The sequence below is a fragment of the Siniperca chuatsi genome, linkage group LG12, assembly GCF_020085105.1.
Source record: "Siniperca chuatsi isolate FFG_IHB_CAS linkage group LG12, ASM2008510v1, whole genome shotgun sequence".
Classification (NCBI taxonomy): Eukaryota; Metazoa; Chordata; class Actinopteri; order Centrarchiformes; family Sinipercidae; genus Siniperca; species Siniperca chuatsi.
The window spans coordinates 13192388-13209888 of NC_058053.1; the positions used below are offsets into that span (position 1 = coordinate 13192388).

Genomic DNA, 17501 nt, shown 5'->3' on the forward strand with positions numbered 1-17501 from the left:
AACCTAATGCATTTAAAAAAACTATACTGTTAAGTTGTTGTCGAAACAGTTTTAGAGAAGTGTTGATTCAACTTATGGCCAGTCGATAAAAGTAAACCAAATGTCAGAGGCGGTGTAGTCCCTTATTTGTCCAGGAGTGCTCTATTGTAGAAAAGGTTTCAGTCGTAGTCATCTGGACACTGTTTTCAGAATCAAGACGTTTCGGCTCCCATCCGGAAGTCATTCTCAATTATGAAAAAATGGGACGGGAACTAGAAATTTAAGCTACTCTGTGTTACATAAGCCCTGCTCTCAGGAAGGAATATACCTGAGTATCTGTTAATAACTAGTTTCACCTGAAACTGACCTAATAGTTTCCAAGATGGCCCAGTAATCAGTAATCGGGCCTATTGTTTTCTGGCTGCACCTCATCACTGTTAAGTACCTGATTAGCATGTGATTGGAGTGGCCAAGGTGTTAATACACTCTGATAGACTTTGGGCAGATTGAATCTCAGACCACCATTTCTGTTCAAAGAGGGGTTCTCTTTTTTCACAAAAATGGCTTCCTTCACACCCCGTTCAAACTCTTCTCTCTACTTAGAATCAAATGTCAGACCTGAAAATAATACTAACCTAATGTCTTAGAAATCAAAACAAAACAACAGTTAAATCTGTGATGGACAAAGATGAAAAACAAATAACCTAATGCTAATGCATTTTTATATTGCGTGGTACATTACAGACCTTAAGGCGCGTAAGACACACTCAGGCAAGACACAACTGAATTTACACAACATACAAATGTGTGAGTGAGTCACAGTTTATTCATTTGGAGTAGCACCAAAATGAAAACACAGATTAGATAAATGACAAAGCCAAAAATGAATGAAAAACTGCATATAAAACAGCAGAGTTTCTTTTTACTTAATATTCCTGGTTATGCAAACTGTAATATTCTTACAATTTCAACACTTAATCAAATGCAGAAACAGATGTTGCAGGCTCGTAAATGGAAAACAGAAAGACATTTTGAGTCTCTTAGAACGAAAAGTCTCCTCAAGCCCTGTTGACTCAGAACTCCAAGTACATTATGGATTATACAACTCAAAAAGCTTCTTTTATATTAACAATTTATGCATTTTGTTTTAAACCACTGGGAGACGGTTAGAAAAGACTGCACTGAATACTGTGTTATCTGTCAGTGATTGAGATGTGTTATCAAATGACAAGTTGAGGAAGCCTGGAGGCCTTTCCATCAAGAACTGAACAAACCCTGGGAGAAGTCCTTTCATTACTCTTTGTTCTCTGGGTGCATTCTTAATATGAAAAAACTGAATAATTCATAAATAAAGAGGACCGGTCTCTGTTGTAAACAGCATTGGGGTTTCACCGCTGTCAGTGGCCGAGGTTATTTTTAGCCCAAGTGTGACAGACAGGGGCTGAATCCTGGGTGACTACAGTACCATTAACATTTCATCTGGTCATCAGTTTCACTTTCACAGGAATACCTGATGCTTCCACATTCCTGCTGTATTCATTCACAACCATGATATACAGTCTTCCTTCTTTTTTACCTGCTCTGCTGTTTCATCCAGAAATAAGCTGCGTTCACTCTGCTCTGTCCAACAATCATTCATGAATACATCAGTTACATATATTATACAAAAATATAAAAAAAAATGTATCCTAAAATATTAAATGGGTGATATCAACAAAAAAAAGGTTAAAAAAGTGGCTAAAGGAGACAGATCAGACAATAACCAGTAACCAATGATAAAAATTACTTTTCATTGCCCATCTAATCTTTTATAGTGTAAAACATCTATTCCTTTTTACAATTTTGAGCTGCATGCATTGTACAGATTTTAAAATACGTTCTTTGTCTCATTTTAAGGATGTTTTTTTTATCAATTATTGATGTGGTAATTGTGTCAGGTGAAATTTGGCTCAGATGTTTTGATATTTGCTTCCCCTTTTTGATTGATTGTTACATCCTGTGGCTTTAGTTTAAATATGTTGTTTCATACTATGAATTTAATGCCTGACGAAGGTCCGAGATCAAAATATTATATCTCTAATAAAGTCAGTGCTGACAGTGTGTGGGAATTCAACCTTTTCTTTCACAAGCTGTGAATATTTTAAATATTTAATGATAATGCAGCAGAAGTGTCAAATTGTATTTAAAGGCTGTAAAGTCCAGTTTTTGAACACCTTAAATAAACACACCGTCTCTATTTGAATTAAAATTGATAAATCACCTCTTATTAAACTGGAAAAGTTGGCTTAATAGATGGATGGATTAATAATTGATGACTCTCTGACTTACCTTGACCACCATCTGCCCCTTTCACTCCCGGTTCACCGCAGAAGCACACATTCCTCCATATCATCACCCAATCATGCCTGACCATCAGCCGTCTGGAGGACGGCAGCTACGGCCCCACAGTGGAGTACTGTAACAACAGTCCCATACAGGCCTGGATCCTCCACAACTACACTCGTCTGGAGGTCGCTAAACGCCTCTACTTCAGTCCCACTGATTATTTTCTCTAAGCTCCCGTCTGCTCGGGCTGAGGCTGTAGAGCCTGAGGTGAGCAGGTTAGTACAAATCAGGCTTCGAGCAGAAGCTGGCGGTCATTTTAGCTGCTCCGTAGTGATGTAGTTTGTCATTAGCATTGTTAGAACTTGACGTAGATTAGTTGTTGTTCGGGCTTTAATAGGCACCTTTTGTAGCTCATTGTTTTCTAAGTATTTTTTATTGTCTTGTTTATGTCAGTGAGAGCAGATGAATGCAGAGCGTATTGTTATGATGTTGATCTTTCAGGTATTAGTCACAATGTGCATGCAAATTGTTTTAGGAAGCATTAAGTAGCTTTTACCGGTGACCTTTCAGGGGGAAGACGGGGGCAGAGGCACATCAGGCAATGACAGATGTCCCATCAAGATGGTTCTGTGTATAAGATGCTATCTGCAAGACCTTTAGCCAGTCATCATGCTAAATTAGATCTTATTTGACATTTATTTTCTAACATAAATATTTCATTTTGATGTGAAAACTCACTGGCTGTCCCCTGGACAGTGAATGTTTGGTAAATGATGCCTGAGATGGAGGAGGACGTATTTATTTTTAGCCGATTATCTACGTGCAGGGCTGATTGAAATGGGCTTGCCATTGTTTGCAAATTCTTTTGAAGTGATCCTTCATTGTGAACCTACCTTTCATGGCCTCTCAGGCCACTCTCCTATTGACCTGAAGCAGCTGTGTACACTGTGTGCCACGTACATATTGTAAAAGCAACGAATCTCAATTATCAGTGCTTTTCACCACTCAGCCTGCTTATTTGCATACTTTTGTAAGGAATGTTTTTTGGCTCATCCTTTCTGTCCATTTCAGGGTTGTTATTTTTCTGCTTTTTCCAGTCTCCGTGTCTGTCTGTCATTTTCTCTGTAGCCAATTCTGTTCTGCTAAGTTATATGGAGTTTGCATCTCAGAGTCCTGTACTGTTGTATCTCTGAAAAAGCTAAAGAGCAATTTCACTGTAGCATGCCACAGTTTTTGTGTCCAAGCAGGGTAAATTGGGTAAGGAGCTCCCAGGGCTGCTGGTGTGTATCACAGTTGCGGCAGTAAAGTGACCTGCTGTTAGATGGCCTGATTTGTTGTTCACGCTCAGAGGTCCATAGCCAGCACAAGAGGAGAGCACGTACACAAGAGCAGGGCACCATTAGAGCAAATGAGACTGTTGCCTGACTCTGCCTTGAGACAAAAGGAATCTGCTGTTTTTGTATTTCACACAAAAAGCAGCCAAGCCCTCTAGAGCTTCTTCCAGAGTCAGCAGAAGATCACATCAAACAGGAACTCTTGTGCCTTTCAGCAAGTCCAGTGTGCTGCTTGGTGACAAAGAGGATAATGTTCCTCAACCGGGTCTTATGGTTAGAAACCGTCTTCATTTAATTAGCTGGTCTCAGCTGCGCACACACTCTGTGCCTTGCTCCGGAGACACTGATTTGGTTTGCTGGGAGGCTGAGATGGGAGTTTTCTCTGTCCCAAAGTAGGCATGAAATAATTTTGAGCAAAGGACAGGACCTGCACATTTCTAGTATTTTCATTAAATGTGGTAAATGATTTTTCTACCCTCCGCCTACTCCTCTTCTGTCATCTCTGCCACTAGAGTAGGTTTGGATCTTTGAATGAAATAAAAAATACTATTCTCATTATTGCTTAAGCCAGGTTATGCTTTATAGATGAGATCTACCTCCAGTTCGGAGAAGCTCCATTAACTTAATTTAACTAACTTAATTATACTATGATTTCTTTACTTGTCCTTAAAATGGTGTAGCGAGAACTCTTCCTCTGTCTAAGTTGTTTATTTAATAAAGCAAGAAAAGTAAAATGTCTCTTGTGTAGAGCTACCTTATTGTCCTCTTTAGTTCTTTGGCAGGTGTGTGAGGTCGAACGCCACCTGCTCTCTTTGTTCTTGCTCTGTTTGAACAAATGGCCCTGTAGGGTGGTCTGCAATGTGTACTTTAGGAAAGATGTGTGTGTGTGTGTGTGTGTGTGTGTGTGCACTTCTTTGTATCTAGGCAGAGAATGTCAGGCCCTTGTGTTTTATAGCTTCAGTTCAAACATGGCCTGAGCGTCTCTGTGTGTTCATTAGTCTGAATATCCCCTGTCAACAGTCAAAGCACAGTCGTGTTAAATGAAGAATTATGCCTCAACCGCAAGATAAATCATGCCAATGCATTTTAATGCAACATGCAGCCTGTGGTTTGTAGTTGTTCACATGTATTATCTTTCATGTGTTCCATTTAGTTTGAAAATGACTCCCAAGATAACAGTGTGCAGACTGGTGAAACTGAGGTTATGTCTCATTTTATCACTTATCATATATGTTGCAAGTTTTCTTTCCAAAATCCTTCAATTTACAAACATTACAACACTTAAAGGTGTCTTAGTAGCACCTGACATAAACACAATTTTATTTTAAACATCATTTTCCCAATTTCTCTCATGGCATTGTTTCCCTGAGCAGAGGCTCTGCTTCGTCTTACAGACCAACTTCAGCTTCTCTACTTTGCATGCGATCATTAGGACAAGAAAAACAACTCAAGTGAGGAACGAAATTGCGGAAGCGTGTTACTTCTGAGGGAATGAACATAAATGGTTAATCAAGGCCATTGAGAGTTCTCTTAAAATTGTTAGTGGGGGGTGTTATCTCTGGAGCCTTCGTGGCAGATAGCCACAGATTTCTGTGCTACATGCTCATGTGGTGCTTGAGTTCAGCTCATCACAACAGGTGTGTTTTTCTATTCTGGACATTTTAAAAGCGCTTGCTCAGTCTTCTGGCTTTTCTGGTTTATGTGATAAAACAGACACATATGGGGGAGAGGGGACAATGGGTGGAGTGGACAGTTAAGCCCGTATTTATTAATTATAAATGATATTGCTGAAACAATTAGAGGATGAATTGATGTGTCAATCAACTGAAGGTGTTACAAATAACATTAGCAATGTCTCTGTTCTATTCAAATGTCACAATCACAATACCGAGACTCTGAACCTGAAGCAGCTAAATGGAATTCAGCCATCATTAATTTTATTATTTATTGTGTTTTTATTACTGTTACAAGTCAAAATGTCTTCTGTAGTCTTTCAATCTCAATAATCTTTATTAGATGTACAGTAGTGAAATATAAAATGATATAACCTTTCAATATCTATACAGTCATCTTTAATTATAAGCTGGTGCACGTCATTGCCTGGTTGTGTATATTATATGACAATGTAATGCATCTTCTTTTAACCTTTCATTTAGGTGAAATTAACATTGTATTCGTAATTCGTAAAGTGACTGCCCATAATTTCTCTTTTGCTAGTATTTACAATTATTAGCATTTAAGTGTCAATTCACAGCTGTACACAGCACCAATGATGCTAATTATATCACTTTCATTAATATTTGTGTTTCACACAAAACCGTACATGGATCACAAAGTCATTTTAACAAACTGCAGGATAAAGAAAGTCTTTTTGTGAAAAGTTGTTTTTTTTAATAATCAGAACGCATAAATACTTAAAACTGCTACAATCATTATTGCTATGTTAACAATGGATCACATGACCACATGTATGTGATAGGGGTCACTCGTGGGGATGAACCTACAGATAATTTGCACCCGATGCTGCAGTTCCCAGCTCTATGGAAATTTACAGCGTCATTCAGCTCATTGTCTTGGTTTTCTGGCTCACAACAAAGTTAGCGACTAGCTGGTGAACATAGTGGAGCATTGAGCAGCTGAAGAGCCAGCTGTTTCCCTCAGGAGTTAGTGGAGAGCAAAATAGAGCTAAAAGAAGAGAGAATATTGAACTTACATTTATCAGATGGACAGAAACACGACTCCAGGTGTAAGTTCTTAAGGCTAATAATTTAAGCTACTTGGACATTTGAGAGTACCAAGGGCCTACTCCTACTGTAGTCTTCTGTCCCACCACAAATTTGCGTGTCATCCTCTTGCAGGGGCCATGCTAATCTTCTCTGTATCGATTCCAATTTATCGTATGTGCTGTGTCCAATGTCTGCTGGCATTTTATCCCTCTTTTAGCCCTCTTTGGCTCAACTTTCTTCATCACCTTCATCAATCACTTTGTCCACAACATTGAGCTGAAAGCGACCTGCAGACTGGGGGTGTTGATTATCAGTGGTATTGGCGCTACTAGCAACCCTTTTACATCACAACAATTATTTTGATTGTCCGAAATATTACTTAATGTAGCTGTACGCATAAACATTAGGTGTCAGTTTCAGTCATTCTGAAGTAGAGAAATTAGTTATTGCTAGGCTCTTTGATGACAACAGTCTCCCCTTCCAACAGGAGCCTCAATTCTCCTAGCAGCCTCAGTGCATGCTGTGTTGTAAAAGGGGCACGACTCACTTTTTCTCGACTAGAACATCGCACTCTCTTGTTCTCATTGTTTTTTTTCTTGCTACAGTTAAGAGTGTAACAAGCAGGCCATTTACTGGGTTGAGAGCTATTTTTGTGAAATGTGGGAAATCAATAGTTGAAGTGTGTCTGAAGGTTCATTTTAATCATGCAGGTGTATTCAACTTTCTCCACAGAAGAGTTGAAGTACAGTCGATAAGGCAGGTTGAGGGAAATTATAACTGAAAAACTCAACATTAAATAACTCTCAAAACAGACAATACGTTATAAAGTGCTTATTTGTGTGTGTTTGTACATTAATTTGTACATGTTTACATCTGTGTAATTGCCTCTGTCTGCGTCCTTCTCTCTCCAGCGACTCACCCTGCTGCATGTGAACAGCAACCAGTGTTTGGACATGCCGTCTGAGGAGGACAAGATGGTCCCCACCCTGAGAGACTGCAATGGCAGCCGCTCCCAGCAGTGGCTGCTCCGTAACATGACCCTGAGCGTCTGATCCCCCCCCCCCAATTCTGTCCTCATCCAACCCGTCCTGGCTATTCACGTCCTCACCAGGTGGCTCTTACCACGCTTATCATACAGCTCTTCCTGTAACAGCCTGGCCAGCAAATACAGAGATCCAGGCAGCAGCGGCTTGTCTTCCATTATGGAGTCGTCTCCTTTTACAGCTCACCACAGGTTTTATAAGAAGTTGCACCTGCACCTTCAGGGGACATGACAAGCTGTGGCTTTGGGGACTTCGTCTTGTACAAGTAGGGAGAACGATGTGTGAGGTCTGTGCATGGAGAACATTGAAAAAGCATTCCCGCTGTGTCTGACAGCTGCTAGCCGTGCATCCACTGTGCTGCTCAGACTGCTGCTTAACTGCTGGACAAACAATTAAACAGAAGAGCATATATAACAAGATTATTGCAAGGCATGTCTCTGCGATGGTCTGCACTGTAAATGACCTTCCTTGTTCTTTGTACATGCAGTGCATTGGTGTCCACTGTAGGTACAATCTAAAAAATAAGACTGTTGTTATGACCTCTGCTCATCATCTTTCCATATCAGTGTCTGAGTTCCATTCAAATAACAGGATGTTGTTAATAGAGCCCGACCAATGCTGGATTTGTGAAGCTGATACAGATATTTGGTTTTAAAGTCGAACTGAAAATTTAATTCTCATCACTTTTGGTGCAAGGAAATATAAAATATAATGATACTGCCACTATTATTTATATTTTTCCATTTTGCCCCTGGGTGGGCATTTCCCATGCCAACGGTCGACTGACATTTGATTTTTACCCTTTTTAACAAGCCCACATAGTTTTGGCTATCAAAACTGATTGAAGCCAACTGTCCCTTTACAACATTCATGTAAAGGGAATAAAAATTTAACATGCTGTTAAGTTTGTATTCCACTCGGAAAGTGTAAACTAGTTAGCCTAGCTTGCTAACGTTGGAACTAATTCCCACTAGATGTTATTTCTTGTTCATGTTATTTCAACACCAGCTGGATCAACACCTGCTCGAGCATTGTGTTTCCCACATTATACAAAGGAGAGGGTCTAGCTAGCATTAGCTGTCTCTTTTTCATGGGTCCAGTTGTGGTGATAGAAAATAGCCACTCAGCAACAAGTAGTCCTGTAACCTCAGCACTCTGTTTACCCTGTGATTCGACCCACGATATGGAGTACCATATGGAGTAACATAGGGAGCGCTCGAAACACAGATGAGGCTAAGCAACAGCTAACAACGCCGCCCCCATGCTGGTGAACTGCCCCTGTGGCTGCTCGAAGTAATATGAACTAGTCTGAGTTCCCACCCACACAGATATTGGACCAATCAAATTACCAGTACCACCATTGTCAGTCAGTACCATAGACTGTATATGGTCCATACCAAAAATTCACATCCCCTGGAGAATGTTAATGTAGGGGGGGTGCTATCACTGCAGAAAAATAAATAAAGCTGAAAATGTATTCCTTTTGGTCATTAGAAACCAAATAAGTACACAAGTTCAGACAAACACAAAGGATATATATATACTTGTTATTTCAGTTCGACTTTAACATAAACAAATAACATTAACAACACTTTTTTTAAGAATCCCTTGGTTATTAAAGAATTGTGAACAAAATATGTACTAAGCATGTTTATTTACCAGTGCTCTCCGCTGGACAAACTATGTAATGGAGACGTGTCACATGTCTAAATTACCTCAAACATATCTTTGGCATTTCAGTACTGCAATTTCTTGTTAATCATTCACTGACATATAGGCACATAATAATATATCTGTAATAAGCTAATATCTGCAGATTTATTGGTTGGGCTCTAGTTAAGGTGGATTTTGTGAGATGCTTGAAAAAAAAAATAAGCTGAAGATTTTGACTATGGTGCAAGACGAGTGCAGATATAACATCTTCCCTTTCGATTTAATAGTTTATTTTATAGTTTATAACAGGCGGTTTGAAGGAATGAAAGGCTGTGGGAAAGGAAGTAGCAAGTAATCAAGACTTTGCTCTGAGTAGATATAATTGAATGAATGTAAGAGTTTTCCTAATTGATAACGACTGTATTCTGAAACACTTTGACTGCACTGTATTATCACAGCTATCTGAGAGCGTCATTACTAAAAACACATCACCTTTATTAGATTTCGGATTTCAGATTCCTGTTACTAAGACGTTGCTAAATTCTTTTTAATATCTTGAGAAATCATAATTGCTTGGAGCCGAATAGTTAAGTGTGCCTTTAGAAAGTTGTTTTGTATTTGGTTAATTGGTTGTTAGATGATTGACTTTGGTGTTGAAAAAGGAAAATGTTTTTTTTTTTTTGTAAAAAATACAACTACTGCATATTGATTTTTAATAATTGTCATATCTCATATTAATTCTTGTTCAAACATTTAGTTACAGTAAAGTCAATATTCAGTATATCAATACTCACCCATCAGCAAATGCAACTTTTCACTACATTGTTGATCAAGATCAGGCAACAAATGTTATTGTACATAACGCTGTTAACATGTTTCTATCACCATTGCTGTTGTACATACAGAACCAATTATTTTTCTAAGATGCTGTAAAACTTGAACACTCCTCAGAGAAAAGACATTGAATGGTAAACAGATCACGAGATATTGCAGTGTTTTATTTGGAATCGTGGTAATAAAAACCAGTGCTTAACTTGGGTTTTGAAATTGCGGTGTGTTTTGGAAATCATCGGCCCCATGAAACCAATTCTCAGACTACCTAAAGGACCTTAGGCGAGCATACATGAGGGAGCAACTAATGGTGAAATACTATCAATGCTGCTTGAATACTGAATCCTTGCCAAGTGCCAGCTTGGCATTCAGACTAAAATTCAATCATCTCTTTTGTATTATGCACACGCATTTATTGTTTTTCATTATCTTAAAGTGCATGGTGTTAAAATAGGAATGTAATGTTTCAATGTACTGGTTGCAAAGTGATGTTACCTGTTTGTACATTTTGCCTTTTTTGTAGAAAAAACAAAACAAACTTTGACTGAACATAGATTTAGCATTAATTTCGGTGTCAAGCAACTGATGAAAATGTGAACACTAGCACATCACACCAATACATCAGTTGTTTAATAAACCTTGTTCTTGAAGCTTTTAAGACCCCCGTACATCTCATTACCAAGGCTTCAGTGTGTGGGCTTTTAAAGGTGGTAAATTGCAGCCTCTCTTCAATGGTGACCGTTAGAGGACAACACATGTACAGCAGGATACTGTAAGACGTACATAGTAATGGATGCAATCTTCCTCTTTTGTCCAGTATCTGTAAAGGCGCCTGCCAGTGTCAGCTGATGAAGGTGCTTCTGGTACAGCTCATTATTCTGTACATTTAAGCAAGGAAGACCTTTCAGGTGATTCTGGCTTTGTTCAAATCTGAGAGGCAAAATTACTCTTCCTGAATGGGGCATAGAAAAAAGGAGAGCTAGAGGGCAATAGAGATACAGAACAGGGAATATCTAACAAACAAACAAACAGATGACTACTTTAATTGCTGATTAATTTCTCAGTATTTTGATCAATTGATTATGGATTTATTCTATAAAATTTCAAAAAATTGGGAAAATGTCCACCATTTACCAGAGTTTCGGATGACCTCTTCAGATTAGTTGATTGTCCAACCGAAAGTCCAAAACACCAAGATGTTCCGTTTACAGTGATATGAGAGAAAACAAACAAATAATCCACGCATTTGAGAAGCTGGAACCAGCGTTTTTGCTAGAAAAATGACTGAATGAGCCATTCATCATCATTCTTCAAACTTATTTCTCTGACATTTTTTTTTGGGGAAAAAAACTAATTTCTGAGAGTTAGATGAAAAGATTATACCACTTGCATGTCTGTACTCTAAATATGAAGCTACAAGCCACAACTGCTTAGCTTAGCTTAGCATAAAGACTGGAAACGGGGAAAACAGCTAGCATGGCTCTATTGAAAGGTACAAAAAATCAGCCTACCAGCACCTCCAAATCTCACTAATTAACACGTTATATCTTGTTTGTTTTATATGTACAAAAACCAAAGTGTGAAAACAACATGCTAGATGTGTCCCCCTGCTTCCAGTCTTTATCCTAAGCTAAGCTAACCAGTGTTTTTCCTCAAAATGTCAAACTACACCTTTAGTCGACTAATCATTTTACTACACTACAACATTACAAAATTATTTGGACTTCTCTCTTGACAAATTGAAAAACAAAGTTATTTGGTTTATGGCACAAAATAAATGCCAAAAAAGCAGTTTGCATTTTACAGAGAACACAGAGAAAAGTATTCCCTTTTTAATAACTCATACTCACTTACTTTATATATAATGTATGTTTTAATTTCCCTCACTTGGGCTTTATACTTAATAAATATTTGCAAACCTCTCCAAGGTAGCCATTGCAGAAGTATTAATAGCCTAGTTGTTGTGGAGCTGTCAGCACATCAGCACCTCACCACACTCTCAGCAGGGGCCCTGACTGCTGTCTCACACCTGTTGTAAGCAAAACCCAGGCTGGTTAACTGGGCCTGTGAGGATAAGATACAAGGTCTGTGACTGGGCCAGGGGAGTCCATTAAGGGGTGAGATGCTTTAAAATAATAGCCCTAATGGAGGCTTTATCTGTGGCTCTCGAAGGTAGCACATGTTCAGAGCTTCTCACCATGGAGGCTGCACAGTTCTCAACTATATAAAGCGTGGGCTCATTTCAGCTCAGGAAATGTATAACTTTGGCTATGTCTTAAACCTTTAATGCATACCTTTGGTCTTCAGATACCAAGGACCATATTATGTGCTGTCTATTTCCCTCATTCAGTTAAGCTCTTAAGTTATTCCCCGAACAACTTGTTTTAACAATTTGCTAGTGTTCCTGATATTTTTCTCCAAAATGTTCACAGGGTCCTTAGAAACCTGAGGTAGAGAGTCATAGTTTCTTTTCACAATATAGGTTTTGGAATTGCAGGTAATATTATTTTCCTGTTTGGACTCATTATGTGTAGCAATAATGAGGCCAAACAATATGTATCAATGCATACAAACTAACAATAGAAGTTTCTTCATGTTGCTTTACGTCACAGCAACCAATGGTGGAAGAAGTACTCAAAACCTTAACTGAAGTAAATGTACCATTACAACAAATGTTAAAAATATTTCATTACAAGTAAAAGTCCTACATTCAAAAGTGTACTTTAGGTACATTTTGCTGATAAAAATGTACTTAAGTATCAAAAGTAAAAGTACTTGGCCCCTGCGACAGATAAATGATCATATATTACATTATTAGATCAGCATCAGTGCATAAGTAAAAATTTACTGTTGTAGCTGGTCCAAGTGCCACTAGTTTTTACTATTTTACACAGTTAGGTAGTTTAGTCCAGTGGTTCCCAACCTAGGGGTCTGGCCCCCCTCCAAAGGGTCACAACATAAATCTGGAGTGTTGTGAGATGAAAAAACGTTCTGCTACTCAAATTTGTAGTCTTTATATATTGGATAATTTTACCTCTTTGGGCCTCGAACAGTTATTTAAATGAAACCACCTTCTTTTAGCATGTGACATCTTACGCCGTGTTCCACTTACCCCGGCACTCCTGTACATCACTGATGTTACTGATTGTTCACATCTCATTGATTTGTTTTTGTAAATGATTTTATTTAATAAATTGTTACATTTTTGACCTCCAGCCGTTTGTGTGCTCTCCCTCCTTTGCCTGAACCGCGAGCCAGTTCATGACACATATGTATGAGATATGCAGGAATGTTCGGCAAAACACCCATGCATTTAAGAGTAAAATCCAGGCAATGTGACACCCTGCTGTTGTGTACCTCAAACAAAAGCTCACATTTTTACCTATTTTGCTGATGCTTTTATCCAGGGCACCTTTCAAGGACACAGCAGCAGGAATTGAACCTCTTACCTTCTGGTTATGTGATTGTCTCTCTAACCATATTCCATTAGACCATCATGACAAAAAGCTCTTAACACTTTCGTGCCTCGACTTCAAATACGATGCTATACACTTTCTGTCTCCAAGTGTCTCTGGTGTGCTTGATTGTATGCCCTGTCTGCCTGTCCCTCCCTGCTCAATATATGGGTTTACATCAACTAAGTGAATCCAATAATGGGTAGAGGCAGAGTGGGGGAAAGAGAGGGGGGATAATCAACACTCTGGATGTGCCTTTTCTTCTCGCTGGAGACCAGAGGAGAAATCCTGCACTTAATTGTTGAGGGGACTTGAATTTCCAGAGCGCCGGCATTAAAAAGCAGCTTTAATTAGACATGGTTTGAGGCCAGTATCTTAGTGGCGGTCCGATCTACTGCCACGGGAGGCACACACCCACCCACCCACACACACAAACAGAATAATGTACAGTATCTGTCTTCAAATGTGCAGAGCCAGCCTAGGGATTCAAATGAGACATTTCTGATGTATGCTTGCAATCTCTTGAGCGATTTTTATTGATTTGCAGGGAGGAAGTGGCTGTAACAAGCTTCTCCTATGTGATAGTCTCCTTTTAGCGATGAAAGCAGTGATTAGGAGGAGGAGCCCTGCTGCTTTCAGCAGTAATTGTGTAGTAATCAATCATCAATCTCCAGGAGCTGTTCCACAAAACACTCCTGTTCTGATGCTATTTTTGACTACAGCGACACCTAATAAGGTCTTGCTTCAGCTGGGGAAAGAAAAAAACAACTGACTTCACCAGAACAATATTTCCATTTGCTTTTTAAGAGTACCTATTCAGGGTTGTGTCTATAATGATTCCTCATCTGACTGTGTGTGGCTATAAGAGGTATGATCCTCATTATCAGATGCTTTTTAGGGTTCAGTTTTTGGTTAAATTCTGCTGCTTCTTTCACTGTCATTCATGAATGGCTGTAATGTCCTTTGATTACCACAAGATGCTGACAATCTCATATGTCCCTTGGAGGCTCCATATTTTGACCCAATTGCTGTACCCCATGGAATCACTGGTTTAGAGATGCAGCTCTGCTCATCCACCACATGGTTTGACGTTACATGCCAAGCATGGAGGAGAGCCTGTTAGTGCTTCAGCATCCAACGAGCATGCCTCAGATCATGTTAAAACCTAATTTTTTCCATAAGAAGAGGACAGTTTGTTTAAAATTCAGCAATCAATATTGTAGCAGCAAAATAAGATTACAGAGACTTTTTTGTGAGGAAGTCACAAATTTTGTGGGGGAAATAGAAGAACAAATCCATCAAAGCCAACATCAAAGCTGAGGCGCTTTTCCCTGCTCTGTCTCTGATTGTTGAGATTATAAAGGAAGATGGAAAATTAGAGAAGATTGTCTGAAGTGATTGGCTGATCTTCTCGGAGAATGACCTGAAGTGCTATCCTAGCTGATTCAAAGAGGAGGACAAATGCATCTCGTGTCCTACTTTGGTCTGATTAGATTAATAAATCAATCCCATCCCCACCCGCCCATCAGGTTTTGCCCGGGCTATTTTTATGAAATGGGTTACAGAAGATCAGCAAAGTATTTCTGATCATTGACTAACGGAGATGTGACACACGCTGTTGCAAGAAGTGCCAACCATGTACAGTACAAGGGTCAATGATGGCGATGGTGTTTCGTTGTGGAAAAAGCAGTCGTTTTCTGGGGATGATGCTAAAACAACCTTTTTACTTTGCAGAAGCAAAATGTGCAGCTTTTCCAAATCCAGCCGTTATTAGATAAGAGCTCATCTGCATACATTCCAATTTAGTGCACAGTGTTACACATCAGCTGCCTCCTGGTGTGTGACAAGAACAAGCCCGCACCTTAACCTCTTTCTTGTTTTTAGCTGTTGGTGACAAAGCTTATGTGTTGAGCAGAATCAGAGAAGTGTTTCTGTGGGGTTGGGAATGTTGATGAATGATGGTTCAAATAAGGGTTTCTATAGACCCCCTTATGACTGATCATTCTCTGATTATTACTGATCCTGAAATGATTCCACGTGGAAATGGGATCTTATTATTTGAAGCACATGAAAATACCTCTAGGTTTGAAAAGAAAAATAAACTGCATGTGACAATAACCCATTTCTGTAACCAGGTTTGTTACATACATTTTACTGCCGTATCACTTAAAGGCCCTGAAAAAAATTGTTTTGATAAACTTCTCATCATGAGTGATGGGGCCCTGTATGATCACACAGTTTTCTGCCAATGTTAGAACATTTTGGTTATTTCACATGTGAGATTTCTGTTTTTCTTTTTTTTCCTCTGAGCTCTTCTCACTGGTTTGAAGTGGGCGGGACTTAGTTAGAAAAAGGTGATGTCACCTATTTAGCTTGCACCAATCAGGATTTAGTAACGTTTGAATCTCATGACAGTTTGGATTATTCGGTCACTGTCAATCAAATGTAATCACACCACATCCACACAGTCCTGATGAAACAAATTAGCTGAGATGTTGACTGTTGAACTGTAAATAAATAATAACTAAAGATGTTTTATTTGAACATATTCAGTCATGGCTGCTATTATAGAGAAATACTTTGATTTGAAGTGTTCAGGGGCTTTAAAACTATGCAGTAATGCAGAAAGATTGTGTCATCAAACAGCCCACTGCATCCTGAAGTTAATTGCTTTTTCTTAATATACATGCAGGACAGACACTTTGACAAGAGTTGTGGAAAAACTTTTGTTTCAATGAGTATATCTGTGAAATACAGCAATTAAAAATGTCTAGCTCAGGGTGCCGGCTGGATGGCTGTTGGCCAGTCCAAACTAATAGCCTTATTTTTGCTCTGCAAATATGTGAATAGCCTTTTCCTCCTAATGAGGGCCAGAATGCATGGTGGATGACCTGTGTCCCCCTGCACTCATTATAAAAGTCCTGCAGAAGCTGTAGCAAATGTTCACCTGGCAATTATGATGGCCTGGTGACTGATTGGGAAATCTTTTTCTGTCTGTCCCCCTCTAGAGGACTGAATCACAGAGCCTTGCAGACAGCACTTGGAGGCACATCAACGTTGCACTGTGCTGCCATGCGATCGTTCATTTGGAAACGGTTATGTCAGGCCTTAGTGCTGTTTTTAGAAACTACCATTTGTACAGTAGGGCATGCTGGGCCCAGACTGGACATGGAATATCATGCAGCAAACCACAGGGAGCTACAGGGTAATAGGAGAGGTAGATTTCGCCTGGAACCAGACTGACTTGACAACATATTGATCCCTGTGAGCTCAGTAGATATTTGCAGTATATTTTGCCATATAAAAGATCATCAGATGCTGCATGACATGATTATTATTCATTCATTTATCTACTGATTTTGACTGTATATGGTGATGAAAATTTAATCAATCCCCAAACTGCTTCGTTGCTGAGACCCCATGTCTCCAGCTAAAACTGGTTGCCATGTGAATTTCAAAAGCTACAGTCATCACTGATTTCTTGATTAAGTGATAATTGTGCTTTTAGCAGGGAGAAATATTGCCAGAACAACACACAATGCCACATTATCGAGTGGAGAAGGAAAGAGAGAGGGAGAGGGGTGGAGAGAGGTAAACTATGGTGTGGGTGTATCCCCCCCCCCCATCTAATATAGTTTGCTGTGAGTGTCAACAGCTTTCCTGCAGAACTTGTTACCCTGTTAAGATCTCTTGTGTGGAGCATTCACAGAATAAAGTGGGGGATGGGATGGAAAGTGGGGTCACTAGTGGCTGTTAGCACAGGTGACCCCACAACCACAAGAAGAACAACCACAAGGTGTATTTGTAAATGTCCACTACAGATGGGAGGACTTTTCCTTGAAATACAGATATATTGTAGTGAAAATTAGGTGAACAATGGAAATATATTTGTTCAGCATTATGGAACTAGGATGCTTTCTGGCAGTGTCATTGTAACATAGAAATGAGGGCTAAAATGCTGTTATTTTCTGTTCCTATTTTTATCAGAGCTAGAATTGAATATTATATAAACCAATTTGGTAATGTTACAAAGAGCCAGAGGTCTGTTCATTCGCTTGTTAGAGGCTAAAATGTGGCGTTCAGTGTGATTATTTGAAAGGCATCATGACATCTTGGCTGCAGCTTCACATATTTGATCACTTGAAAAAAAAAACT

At 39.2% G+C, this 17501-nt stretch overlaps 1 protein-coding gene and 1 pseudogene across 5 annotated transcripts in view; one reads left to right on the forward strand and one right to left on the reverse strand.

Annotated features, from left to right (window-relative positions):
• The window catches only part of galnt13 (UDP-N-acetyl-alpha-D-galactosamine:polypeptide N-acetylgalactosaminyltransferase 13), a 38416-nt gene extending 27867 nt beyond the window's left edge, over positions 1 to 10549 (forward strand). For 2 of the 5 annotated variants that reach the window (XM_044217367.1, XM_044217365.1), the window contains 2 exons: positions 2349 to 2579; positions 7276 to 7411. In XM_044217367.1, coding sequence (XP_044073302.1) covers positions 2349 to 2534 — 186 coding nt within the window. In that variant the 3' untranslated portion in view covers positions 2535 to 2579; positions 7276 to 7411. Of the gene's footprint in view, positions 1 to 2348; positions 2580 to 7275 lie in introns of all 5 variants that reach the window. The other 3 variants (XM_044217368.1, XM_044217369.1, XM_044217366.1) reach the window with 2 other exon arrangements.
• On the reverse strand, positions 6452 to 6550 carry LOC122886196 (annotated as a pseudogene).
• Positions 10550 to 17501: the final 6952 nt, after the last annotated feature.